The 14,653-nt window shown below is 35.0% G+C and overlaps 2 protein-coding genes across 16 annotated transcripts in view; both read left to right on the forward strand.

The window, feature by feature from the left end:
- LOC127862116 (kelch-like protein 21) overlaps nt 1-14,653 on the forward strand; it is a 167,450-nt gene that overhangs the window by 146,843 nt on the left and 5,954 nt on the right. The window lies entirely within an intron of this gene.
- The window catches only part of LOC127862112 (adhesion G protein-coupled receptor L3-like), a 93,239-nt gene that overhangs the window by 44,532 nt on the left and 34,054 nt on the right, over nt 1-14,653 (forward strand). For all 7 annotated transcript variants that reach the window (XM_052401093.1, XM_052401094.1, XM_052401091.1 and 4 more), the window contains 7 exons: nt 1,619-1,728; nt 7,583-7,837; nt 8,112-8,209; nt 8,763-8,954; nt 10,273-10,456; nt 10,874-11,017; nt 13,754-14,024. In XM_052401093.1, the coding sequence (XP_052257053.1) occupies nt 1,619-1,728; nt 7,583-7,837; nt 8,112-8,209; nt 8,763-8,954; nt 10,273-10,456; nt 10,874-11,017; nt 13,754-14,024 (1,254 nt within the window). The remainder of the gene's footprint in view (nt 1-1,618; nt 1,729-7,582; nt 7,838-8,111; nt 8,210-8,762; nt 8,955-10,272; nt 10,457-10,873; nt 11,018-13,753; nt 14,025-14,653) is intronic.

Here is a 14,653-nt window from a genome sequence, read left to right on the forward strand (position 1 = left end):
GAACCATTTTTGACTTCCATGATATAACATTGTCATTTTACCATATAAGACCACAGAAGACCATGTTTTGCTTAACAAGCAAAAAGTTCAAACTTCATCCTATTTGTTGTTGCTTTTCTCAAAACAAAGTCTGATATTTGATGTTGTTGTGTCTGTGTTGTTTTATGTGATAAAGCTTGTGGTTTTGTGTCTTTCATGTTCATGTTTTGTGTGTGCATGCTACTGGTTAAATAACTTTCAGGGTAATTTTCTAGAACCTATTTATCATGGAAAATAATTATGTAACATGCACTATTATACAAATATAAATCTCAGTCACTTAACCCTTAAAGCGCTGGAGCTGAATTTTAAAGGCCTTTGCAAACAGTTTGGATCCAGATGAGACGCCACAGAACGTGGCGTCTCATCAGGATCCAAACTGTTTGCTATTCTGATAGTATTCTTTGAAAAAAATCGAAGAAAATGCTAATTTTAGAAATTCTGCAGACGACATTTTTGCAGACGACAAATTTCCCAGCATGCAAAGGGTTAATCGGGCATTTATATTTGTTTGTACCTGTTGTACTAAGAAAGTAAGCTTTTTTATGCATAGCGATGAAAGGTTTCCTGCTAAACCAGTGCAATACTATCAACATGCAAGGCTGTTTGTATGCCAGTCTTGCCAGATGAACAGAACATTTATTTGTCATTAAACATGTAGTGCATTGTGCTGAGTGAGTTTAACATTTATAGAATAGTGTTAGGTAGAAAATATTGTGATGGAAAACTTATTGGTTTAGAATCTTTTAAAGAAATTATTATCCAGCGCTAAAGGCAGCGGGATATATGGAATTGGTGTTATCCGTCAGTCCGTCCGTCCGCCTTCTTCACAAATAATTTGCGGGGGATATCAATTAAATAAATTTGCTGTTATGAGAAGAATCTATTCATGGTTAATAACCTACTGATCGGTAAAAGCAGTTGTTTGAATGAACTTGTCGCACTACTGTAAAACTGCAACTCACATTTCACACAAAACATACCCATCATAAAATACAAAAGTAGTTGTAAATTAAGAGATCATTTATCAACAAAACTATGTCGTTCAAAAATGAGGGATTAATTGAGAAACATGACTGCCATGCCAAGGGCTTGGGTGGGGGTTACAGGACACAAAATACCCAGTTTTTTTCTCATGTCTACCATGAAACCTTGATATATTATGTAGTTCAGTTATATTCGTTATCATGATACCACTTTCTTTCTGATGAAAAATATATTTAAACTCTTTCAGTGCTGGAACCGAATTTTGAAGGCCTTTGCAAACAGTTTGGATCCAGATGAGACGCCACAGAATGTGGTGTCTCATCAGGATCCAAACTGTTTGCTATTCTGATAGTATTCTTTGAAAAAAATCAACAGACAACAAATTTCCCAGCATGCAAAGGGTTAAAGGGTTAAAGGAAGGCCAAGAATCCCAGATTGACAAACATAAGAAAGCAATCCTAACAGCCTGATGATGCCTAACTATTTTTCAATCATTACCCCAGTGTCCCTGCAGCATGTTTCAATAGGTGTTATATGAATGTTGTTTGCACCCAGATTAGTGCATGCCCGTGTATTTGTTCTGCGGTTTTAGATGTGACGGCAGGAAGATCTGCTCCTTCCAGGCAGCCAATCACATGTTCGGGGGAGATCCGTGTCCTGGCACCACGAAATACCTTGAGGTTCAGTTTTATTGCGAAAAAGGTAACACCCGTACACAAATGATGGATAATGTAGATAAGTAACACAAAATTCTTGACCTGAGGCGTCACATTATTTTGCCCAGTGTTTTGGCACTGAAAAACATGTTTTAAGTCCATTATATAAAATTATGTTGGAACTAAGGAAGTATTAGGTCATAACAAATAGATCAGATGTTTGTCAGATTTACTGCAAAAAGATGTTTTTATTATTTGTAAAGTGCTTGCATGGTCCATTTCGGTTAAGTCTACATATTTTACAACATATACAATTTATTTATCATCGAAAAAGTACAAACGGCAGCATGTAACAAGACTATAGCCAAGCAATATGGTCCCCTACTGGTAAAACTCCACCATTTTCAGCAATATTTCTAGTCTATTTTTTACCATAGCAACCAGAATTATTGACATAGCAACAAAATGAAATGATGTGCATAATCTCCATTTTGCCATTTGTCCATGTTTCAAGTTTCATGAAAAAATATGAAGAACTTTTAAAGTTATCGCAGGATCCAGAAAAGTGTGACTGACAGGCTTACAGACTGACAGGCTTACAGACAGAGCGCAAACCATAAGTCCCCTCCAGTGAAACCGGTAGGGGACAATAAACTGAATCAGTTGGGCAGAAATGTTGAACAAATAATTATGTAGACACTAACTTTTATAATTATTCAGCCTCTTTTGCTGGTGTCTCATAGGGAACATTATTACAAATCTGTTTAATTTATTTTATTAGCTCATCTATTTTTTGAAAAAAAATTATGAGCTATTGTCATCACCTTGGCATCGGCGTCTGCGTCGGCGTTGGCGTCGGCGTCCGGTTAAGTTTTGCGTTTAGGTCCACTTTTCTCAGAAAGTATCAATGCTATTGCATTCAAACTTGGTACACTTACTAACTATGATGAGGGGACTGGGCAGGCAAAGTTAGATAACTCTGGCGTGCATTTTGACAGAATTATGTGCCCTTTTTATACTTAGAAAATTGAAAATTTTGGTTAAGTTTTGCGTTTAGGTCCACTTTTCTCAGAAAGTATCAATGCTATTGCATTCAAACTTGGTACACTTACTTACTATCATTAGGGGACTGGTCAGGCAAAGTTAGATAACTCTGGCGTGCATTTTGACAGAATTATGTGCCCTTTTTATACTTAGAAAATTGAAAATTTTGGTTAAGTTTTGTGTTTAGGTCCATTTTATTCCTTAAGTATCAAAGCTATTGCTTTCATACTTGCAACACTTACTAACTATCATAAGGGGACTGTGCAGGCAAAGTCATGTATCTCTCACTGGCATTTTGACAGAATTATGTGCCCTTTTTATACTTAGAAAATTGAAAATTTGGTTAAGTTTTGTGTTTAGGTCCACTTTATTCCTACAGTATTAAAGCTATTGCTTTAATACTTGCAACACTTATTAACTATCATAAGGGGACTGTGCAGGCAAAGTTATGTAACTCTGACTGGCATTTGGACGGAATTATGGGCCCTTTATACTTAGAAAATTTAAAATTTGGTTAAGTTTTGTGTTTTGGTCCACTTTACCCCTAAAGTATCATAGATATTGCTTTCATACTTGGAACACTTGCAAACTATCATAAGGGTACAGTAAAAGGACAAGTTGCATAACTCTGGTTGTCATTTTTATGGAATTATGGTCCTTTTTTGACTTAGTAACTTTGAATATATGGTTAAATTTTGTGTTTTGATCCACTTTTCTTCTAAAGTATCAAGGCTATTGCTTTCAAACTTCAAATACTTTCATGCTATCATGAGGTTACTGTACCTGGCAAGTTGAATTTTACCTTGACCTTTGAATGACCTTGACTCTCAAGGTCAAATTATTAAATTTTGCTAAAATTGCCATAACTTCTTTATTTATGATGAGATTTGATTGATACTTTGACAAAACTACTCTTACCTGACATACCACAATAGACTCCACCCAAACCATCCCCCGTGCCCTCTCCCCCCCTCCCCCCCCCCTATTTTTTTTTTTTTTTAAGATCATCTCACAAATGACCACCACACCCTCACACTATACCCCCCACACCCCACCCCCCCAATTTTTTTTTTTTGAAACGGTTAAAAAACACCAATATTTATTTTTATTATTTTATGTTTGAAATACAGTCACACCATCGCACCCAAGAATCCCCCCCCAACCCCCCCCACCCCCCACCCAAATCCCCCCCCCTATTTTTTATTTTTTTTATTTTTTTAAGATCATATCACAAATTACAACCACACCCTCAAACTATACCCCCCCCACCCCACCCCCCCCCCCCATTTTTTTTTTTAAACGGTTAAAAAACACAAATATTTATTTTTATTATTTTATGTTTGAAATACCGTCCAACCATCGGCACCCAAGAATCCCCCCCCCCACCACCACCCCCGATTTTTTTTGCGTTTTTTTTTCGCATTTTTGGAAGATCATGTAATATTTCCACACCCCCACACTATACACCCCTCTTCACTCCACCCCTCCCTCCTTTGTGATTGAAAATGAGAGTCCCTTCACCTTTAAAAAGAAAATAGATGAGCGGTCTGCACCCACAAGGCGGTGCTCTTGTTTGTATTGCACTTGCTCGCTCCAAAGTTTTTAGGGATAATAACAGTCTTACAACTGATCAACTTGTTGGAGCCTTAGTTTTTTTTACATTAATTTATATTCATTGGAAATAATTTTGTGCAAAAATCAACAAATATTTATTAAAGAATAATTTTAAGAAGAGTTTACTGATATTTGTTACAAATTTTATCACAGTATTAGTATTCATGGGGATATAGTTCCTGTTATGTTTTCCTTTGACAAGAACTATGTTGTGATATTTTGGATGATATTTTTGTGCATGCTTCATGCAGTATGGTTTCCTTGTAACTCTGTTATCTGTGTTATAACATCCTCCAATAGGCATGCATGTAGATGTGCATGCAGGACCTTGATTACAGTCTCTGTGGTTTGACATTTTTGGTTGTGTACATTATGATATTTTGTTTTTTGATCCATAAAATGTTAAACAACACCATAATGAATCAGAGATAAAATAAAACTTTACATTCAATTTTGGTTTGTATTTGCTGTGAAGTTTGAATACAAAATATATATACTGTATGTTAATCTCTTTAAACAATTCTTTAAAACATTTTATTACCATATTTTGTCTGCTTTTACTCTTAAACAAGATGGCTCATTTGTATAAATGGTATTAATAACAAAATTAATCAATTCTAAATGCTTTTCAGTTTTCAGCAATCTTCTTGAATTATTTTTCTTGAAAAAAAAGTAGACAATTACAATTTAAGTTGTTGCAATGCACATTTAAGAGCTAACTATGTTCTCCAATTCAAATCAGTTTCATTCAGAACCACATCAAACAAACACCAAGCATGGCTTTGAAAAATCATACATTTAAAGTATTTAAAACCTACGGTCTATTGGGTAAGGATCAAGTGCAGATCTGAACATTTTCATGAATATAGTTCACACATATAGAACTGAAATGAAACTTAAGTAATGGAACAGGTGTTCAAAGGTAAAGGATATTAATAAAATTGCAAAATAAATTCTTATGGACTGCAAATTTCCAATGGTAATATTCAATCAAAGGTAATGTTAAGTGTACCTTATAAACAGCATGCTAATTGAGGAGATTATAATGCTTTCAAGAATATAAACACGTATTGTTATATCTATATTTTATGGATTAGAAAATGCATAAGAAGTACAAATTTATCTTGAAACATTGAGCAAAGACATATCACAGAAAAGATCTTTTTTGTAACTCATGTCTTATGAGTTTCTACAATGTTCAGCTAGCATGCAAATGCAATAAGTTTCCCGGTGGCCAGAAAATTAGCTTATTGTAAGTTTAAATGTGGTTTGAATTATAACTAAGTAATTTTTCATGGATTTTGTATGATTAATTCTGGATTGAATCATACCTGAGTAAATATTCATGGATTACTTTGAAATATATTACTTATTCAAGTCGAATTTAAAATAATTGCTAGGGTTAAAGCATAATAATTTTTGGATTTGGCATTTTAAATCAGTGACTGCTATTCACATTGCAGTTTAATTACATCGGGATGTGATTTAACCCATTTATTCCTAGCGTCTAGAAAGAAGGCCTTGGCAAATAGCGTAGACCGAGATGAGACACCGCATGATGCGGTGTCTCATCAGTGTCTGTGCTGTTTGCTTAAAGGAATTTCTGTAAGAAATATTCTAAATATAGAAATCCCTAATTTTGGAAATAAATCCAATTTAGAAGGAGGGGAGAGTCCACTAGGCATAAATGGGTTAAATCAGTGACTGCCACTCACATTGCAGTTTAATTACATGTGGAGATGTGATTTGAATTGATCAGTCAAGTTTCACAGACAGATTGTATTTTAGCAGAGTTATATTGTCATGATGTTGCATTCTGATTGCTTAACAACAAAACCCTGTCTCACACCATAACAAGGTAATTCACTCAAGCCAGCCTTGTATAAAGCGCATTTATTATAGGACAAAATGAGGAAAAAGGTTTAAAATCTGATTTGAGAATGTATGCTTGATTGGGGAATTACATTACATGTCATGGTAAAGTGTACTTGATTGTAACAGCAGATATGGCTGAAGTTTCAAATTGGTAGACATTCATAACTCACAGGTATTTAAGAGGTAGAGAAGTGGTCTCAACAATTGGGATTTGGAAAGTGTTGTTATCATGTTACACTTTTTTCTTTATCCAAATGCATTTTCTTATCAAAGTAGAGATTTTAAGAATTTAAGGTGCAGCTCATTCTTGTTGTTGTCACAAAAGGAGAACTGTAAAAATTTGGAAATTATCACCAAAAAGGTGTTTTTATGTGAATCAATGTGCCATAAATCAAACATATTTTAAAGTTGACATGTAAAATTAAATGTGCCATTATCTTTTTCCATCTAATGTAACATTGCTACAATATTACAACAATTTTTAGGCATTTCTAACAAGTACCTGTGAATGTTTATATGGTGCACATGTATGAAATCTTAATTTTAAAAATGATAGGGAATGTAGCTTATAATACTATCATGAAATAAAAAAAGAGTTTAAAATGCATTTATTGAAAAACACCTGAAAATGCTGTTACTTTACACTTCATTGGGGAAATATTTGATGAACAATCCTATTTGATTTATTCTTTAAAAAACAGCATGGTAGCAAACCATATCCTGGGTTTTATTTACATCCCCAGTAATAAGTGTAGTACTGCACAGGCTGCCTTTATGTGGTAGTCACAAGCAGAACCAAACAATTTACATTTGTCATCGGACAGATATGAAACATGAAAGTGGTGGAGTGGGCAAGTAAGATTGATGTCATCTGGGTGGAAATTTGGGCAAACCATGTTATGTGATATGGAATAAAGGGGGCCACAATGCTTATCATTATCTTTGTGTAAAATATTTGTAATCTTTTCTAAGAACAATTTCTTGAAAGAAAAATCTTACACAAAAAATGTGGTTGAATTTCTTCATTAGTCTTTGCATATAGTTTAAAATTGCAGAAGATAATAACATTATTTGAATAGAAATTGCTGTGAGCAATTGCATCAAGACCTAGGTCTTTAATTGTTGAATGTAAATGAATTTTTATTTGCCTATAAACTATAAAATCTACTTATAATGAATCAGTTTACCAAAATAATTTTGCTAATGGCATTCAAAATGCTAAGAAAATCTTTTTAGATTAGGCTTTTATATTCTTGTCAATGAATCTGAGTTATGATGGCAGTACATAAAAACTTCAAGCTCAAAAAGCCTTTCCTGTTTATGTCAAATCTTCAATAATCATTTACATTTGTTTTTTTCACCTCTAGATGACACAACAAGTTCTTCAACAACAACTCAGAGCACCACCACTACCACAGCTACCACCACCAGTACCATCTCAAAGAGCACCTTGCCATTTAACCTTGAAACGACCCCTGAGTCAGAGGTCACCACTGTGTCACAGGGCCAAGATAAGAAACCAGGGAGGCCAATCTGCCCTGCACAGGAAATGGCAGGCGTAAAATGGCCTCCAACTCAAAACGGGCAGACACGAAAAGTGAAGTGTCCCATAGGAATGAGTGGTTAGTTATCAAGTTGAAGTTTTCTATTTGTTATATCATGCTTCTGGTAGCTACTTAAATTGACTTGAGAAAAAATATGTGTCAAACTAAATAATTAATTAATAATCTGCTTAATTTCATGAAATACTTTCCTTAGCCCTAGTAACAACAACACTATTTTAAGAACTTTTAAATTTTATTTCCATCCATATACTTGTATATATTCAGAGCAATAATTGTCACATTGGCTAAGAGTTAGGCCCCATTGGCATTGCTACACTATGATATTCCATAGGTGATGCCGTGTGGCAGTGTGGGGAGAAAGGATCATGGCTGGGACCCCCAGATCTGACCAACTGTGTGTCCGAGTGGATGACTGACATCAATGATGCAGTGAGTGGACAATTCTATGTTTGGTGTAGTACGTTAATATGCAGCATACGGATTGACTGGATTGGATTTTAAACACTTTTGTAAATTGTAAATGATGTACGTGTGATATCAGCCCAATAAAGGCATGGTCTTAAATTCAACTGTATTGTAGACTGGGGTTAAGTAAAATGATGATATTTACCAAAGAGATATCAAAGGCAAAATACTGTTTCTAAAAATGGTAGTCCTAAAATGGTTAAATAAATAAAACAATGCCTATGCAATTAATATTGCGTGTATAATCAATTTGATGGAGCATGGACTGGTTGGTCCTCAATGCCCATGATATATTTATGCATTAACATTGTTTGTAGTTATGTATTTACTTGTAAAGCAAATTACAGTTGTTTAAGTTCTTGTTGTTAACAATAATTACAGTTGTGGTTGTTACCTTGTTGAAGTGTTACCTAAATTGTTTGAACTAATACAATAGCTTACTGGTATAAATTAGTTTTGCCCATCATGTCACTTGTTTCCCTTACAATTTTCATTGATCTTAATTTGGAACTTTCAGATTGACAGTGACATGCCTGTGGAGAAAGCTGTGACTTCTTTGAATGCCAACATCAGGGGGAGAGAATTACATGCGGGTGACCTAAAGAAGGCTACAACGCACTTGATTCCTGAGCTTGTGAGAAAACTGAAGATGCAGATGACAGGTGATAAGTCGTCTGCTTCAAGGGACATGGTGCATCGCTTCAATAAGGTGAGGATGCAGTTGATAAAGCTGCTTATCCTAATGCTTTTAATCTAATATAGAATTTATTTGGTATAATAAAATATTTCATTTACCTGATAAGTTTGCATAGCTGTTTCAATGCTGCCATTTTTCAAACTTATCCAGTGTAAAAGCTTCGTGTTTGATACTGAAATACCTTATAAGCTGTTGTTGTCAGGACGCATCTGGCAATGTGCAGTGTAAACTGAAACCTGCTTACCAATCTAGAAGCCACAGTGCACATCCCATCCTAATGAATTCAGAAGAATGCTTATCCTGACAATATCCTGGCCAAATATTTGAATTGGAATTATGTGTGTCCAAAAGCTTGACTGTCAAGTCAATTCTTGGAAAAAACTTTTCTAGATTTTACATTTGTTCCTTTTTATGAAACTCAGTCAGAATGTTAGTCTTGACAAAATCAAGGCCATGTTTAAATCTGTATCCTGTGGGATCAAAAGCTGGATCTCCTGGTCATGTCTTCAACTACTGAAGTACTTAAACTCGCGTGAGCAGTTTTTTGGCAATCATGGCCTTCTTGTTGTCAAGTCACTGGTTATTGGCTCCTTATCCACAGCGATTGTTTTTGCCCATTTGGAAAAAGTACCGGTACCAGTCCAATTATAAAAATTTGAGCGAAAAAAAACCTGAAATTGGGAAAATTCGCGTCGTGAAGTCTTCACTTTGGGAAATTGATGTGTTTGTTTTTGGCTCCAAAATACTTTTATATGAATGAAAAAGTGTTTTTAAGTTGTAATATTATATTAACTTTGGTTCAAGCAATGAGCTTCTAGGAAAACTAACATAATGTTGCATTTTATTTCTTAAAAAAAAATAATATATTTTTTATGTAAACCTTCAATTGGGAATTTTTTGACAGCAATTGGTAATATTTTTTTCCCCTGTTTTCTGGTAGTTTATATAAAGAAGGACAAAAATTGTTTATCTGGATTGTTATTTCTCCAACTAGTCATGCACTATTGTGAAATAGCCCACTTGTATGTAGTTCTTAAGATATTCACGAATTGACCACTCCTCAGCTATCAATCAAACTAAGTGATCAGGCAGATCTGCTTTATTGCCTTCATGTTTTCTAACTAGGAAATGATACTAAGAAATAAAGCAGTTATAATCATCAATATCAGCTGCTCATCAGTATAGAAGAGTTGGAAATGAAGCCTTTAAAAATGTAATCGTGTAAGTATTTTCATTGAATATTATTTGATATTATAAGGAACTACGAACTTGTCAAAATTCGTATCTGGTGCGGGAAAGGGTTAAATGAAATTGTCCCCACTTTCTGCAGGAAATTGTCAAGTCTACCAGCAGCTTGCTTGATAGCAGTCAGAGTAAGTCATGGCAGACTCTGGACTCGAGTACGCGCAAGATGTCCGCCACCTCCCTGATTGTCTCCCTTGAGCAGATGGCATTGGAGGTCGCGGCAACCTTGAACACTAGCGATAGTATCTCCTCGTGCGAACAGAATATTGGTGAGTTATGGCCACAATAAGAGGATGACGTATGAAAATGTATCTGTCCAACATTTCTGTATAAGATACAGCACTTCCCCACTCATCCCTAAAAATGTAGGTTTTATAGGAAATTTGTGCTGATTTTGGTGAAAATAACATTTTATATTTTTATAACTATGCACTCTTTGACCAGTGATTGTAAGTCAGAAAATTATTAATTCCAAAAATGTATCAATTTAATTGGATACACGTTTTTTTCTGAATTTCTAAAATAAATCATTTTGTTTTGACTTCTAAAAAGAATAGATTTAGATTTGTGTGAAAAAATGATATTTATGGAGCAAATGTGTTTTGTCTTACAAAACCTGCAGGCCAGTAGGACAGGTAAATATGTATTTAAATATCTGTTGTTCATGATGGATTGTTTCATTTCAGTTATGGAGGTGAGCGTGCTAAAGCTGCGGCAAGTTCATTCTCCCATCCTGCGTCTTCCCACAATTCAAAGGGGTGTCGCTAAGGACGACGGTTACCGTGACTTCAGCTTACCATTGGACAGCGTGATCGGACTTGAGAACACTGGTAATTTCAACCATCTTACAAATTATGTATAAGAGGCATATGAATTTATATTTCCTAAATGTATTTAAACCATACATGTTTTATTATTTCTGTTTGCTGCACATTTCCTTTTGAATGCACATCCTCTAATTTCTGACAAACATGGTTACCATTTAAGTAAATAATCAAAGATGCTAATGGTTCCTTTTTTTTCGTCCGCTGTTTACCAACACCAAAAAAGTTTTTTGTGATAATCACTCTTACCCTCATTTCTGGTATATTGTATTGGGCACCAATTGCCATCAATTGAAATTCCCTCATAAGCGCTAAGTGTATGTATTGATGTGGGAATTACGGTAATATCAAACTGAACCTTTATTTAAATTTGATGCATATTTACAATTTTTGGTATATACAATTGCTCTGTTACAAGCACGGTTATTCTATTCACCATCATGTGGACAGAGTGTATTCAGTAGCCTGAATGTTGTAAATTTGTGAAGTATATCAAATGCTCATCATGAAACAGTTTACCTGTTTGTAGAATATCGCTTTCATAAACGCATTGCATTTTCTTGTACAACTGATTACGATTAATCATGGAGCATGCAAAAAAGAAGAATGGTTTTACAATCTTGATGTATGATGGGACCTTCCCATGCCTATTAATTAGGTTTGAAACAACTGTTTTCACCACGAGTAATGTTGTTTCTGGCAGCATTACCTATGAGTTTTGGACACTTAGACAGGCATTTAATGATCTGATAGATTCTTAGGGGATTTAATTTGAAACTGGATATCGGATAATGAACCAATTAATTATGTAAATATTACATTAGTTGGCAGGTGAATGCTTATAAAATTGCAGTCAGCAACTTGAAAAAATTATGTTTGAGGGTGAATTTTATACATAGGGGTCACCAATTATTGATGCTTTTGGTCTTTAGTTTTTGTCTGTTGCTATCAAAGCTTTGAATTCAAATGTAGTTTATGGTTAATAAATATTGACAGCCAAACGGTTTCATTATAATATATATAAGGATAATGTTCAAAGCCAGTTGAAAGTGTCTACTGCCTCTCTCTATTAGAACATATGACATATAATATGACAATAAAATCAAGACAATAGTATACAAATGGATGTCCAGTAAGTGCAGTCATTGGTACATGATTGTCTCCCCTTGATGACCCATGTTCAATCCCTGGTCCCTCCACATACTGCACGTGTGCTGTTTCCTCTTGGAACACTGGTTTCTCCCCATAGCACAAGACTACACAATACAAACTAAATAGCTGGAAATTGCAGCTATCATTTAAACAAATTCCCAACTTTGGTGTGTCTAGTAAGGTAATTAAGCAGGTGGGAGTGCGGGAACACATTCTGGGTCCACACATAATGCAGCCTCAGGAGCGGATGGATCTTGTTAAACTTGAAATACACACAGTAATCATTTCAGGCTTATTTATCCTACTTATACGTATCAAAATCACTTTGTATTCTCAATATTCAAGCATATGAAAAGCTTCAAAACACATGTAATTTGTTAAAAAAATAGTTATGTTTGCATCCATGTGGCCTGCAAAACTATATTAATTATGACTAAAGATGCCTCAATAAGGTATGTTTTGTCATCGTAATTATGTGCTTAATTTAATTTTACATTTTTATGCCCCCCTTCGAAGAAGAGGGGTTATATTGTTTTGCACATGTCGGTCGGTTGATGGTTTCCGGATGATAACTCAAGAACGCTTAGGCTTAAGATCATGAAACTTCATAGGTACATTGATCATGACTGGCAGATGACCCCTTTTGATTTTCAGGTCACTAGGTCAAAGGTCAAGATCACAGTGACTCGAAATAGTAAAATGGTTTCCGGATGATAACTCAAGAATGCTTAGGCCTAGGATCATGAAACTTCATAGGTACATTGATCATGACTGGCAGATGACCCTATTGATTTTCAGGTCACTAGGTCAAAGGTCAAGGTTACATTGACTCGAAATAGTAAAATGGTTTCCGGATGATAACTCGAGAAGCTTACGCCTAGGATCATGAAACTTCATAGGAACATTGATTTGACTGGCAGATGACCCCTATTTATTTTCAGGTCACTAGGTCAGAGGTCAAGGTCACAGTGACTCGAAATAGTAAAATGGTTTCCTGATGATAACTCAAGAATAATTAGGCCTAGGATCATGAAACTTCATAGGTACATTGATCATGACTGGCAGATGACCCCTATTGATTTTCAAGTCACTAGGTCAAAGGTCAAGGTCACAGTGACAAAAAGCGTATTCACACAATGGCTGCCACTACAACTGACAGCCCATATGGGGGGCATGCATGTTTTACAAACAGCCCTTGTTCTTTTTAAATTGAACATGAGGTTTAAGTTCTTTCTTTTGCACAGTTGTTTCTTCGCAGGAAGATATATTTTATATTTTATTTCTGAATGTAATGGGTTTGCTGCCTGAAAAGCAATTCCTTTTAATTTGTTATGTGTTAACATAATCCTTAGGGAATATTGCATAATTGAGTTCCTATTTATAGAAGAGAAGTGGATGCGTTCATAATTCTAAAATACTTTCCCAATACACTATGAATTCAGAGATTAATTTTCTTCTTTAAAATATTTAAGATGATGATACAGTGACCTTTTTGTTTTGCAATGACAGTATACTGCTTATTTTTCCAAGTATGAAAACTAGATATGCTTGAAAATCCAAGCATTTATTTACATCTCACCTATTTTTCAGACGATGTCACTGTCACCTATCTGTTCTACAACAACATCGAGGCACTCATGAGCCCCGGAGGTGATGAAACAGGGACAAAAGATGGGGCAGACAACTCCTCCATGGTTATCAACTCTAAGGTGATCTCAGCCTCAGTCTCGAAGCATTCGGAGACAGGAGAGGGACCAGTCGGGAAGACCCTGCTGTCACGCCCCATGACCTTCACCCTGTCACATAATGAGCGGCTCAAGGACAAAGTGCCTGTGTGTGCATACTGGGACTTCAGCAAAAGGTGATAATAATTTTTGAAGCAAATTAAACTATGATTCAAAGTTAACACTGCCAATCACTAAATTAGCCCTTGGCTTCAAATACTCATTTAAACTGTATAAATGTTTTTTCAGAATGTGGCCTTAGGGGTGGAAGAAATATAAGCCCTGAGCAACAATAAAAAATAAATATAAGGGTTTTTCATAAAACACGATTGGAATGAAACATAAAAATTGTCTGCAAAGTTAAGTTAAGAAATGTTTGAGCCAGAGTAAAATCTTCTGGCTTTGAGGTTTCACAATCTCAAGTTTGAACTTAATCTTATGTATTGACCAATGAAACTGAGTGTTACTTATTGCCTTTGAACATCACTTGCTATTATTTTAAGTTGAAAATAAGTTTGAGAAAGTCTTGTGATGATGAGCATGGTAATTATTTTCTACTTGGTGTTAGGCTCCGGAATGTCTGAACTTTATTGTATAATGCAGCCAAGTTGTTACTAATGTTCTATATTATTGTTTGGTGGAATTTTGTTTGCAAGCTGTAATAGAAATAATATTTCATTTGACTAATTTAATCAGTTAAAAGTGAGACAACACTTTAATGTAAATGACATAATTGTATTCTAAAGAATAAGATATTGAGATTTAT

This window comes from Dreissena polymorpha, chromosome 16, assembly GCF_020536995.1.
Source record: "Dreissena polymorpha isolate Duluth1 chromosome 16, UMN_Dpol_1.0, whole genome shotgun sequence".
NCBI lineage: Eukaryota > Metazoa > Mollusca > Bivalvia > Myida > Dreissenidae > Dreissena > Dreissena polymorpha.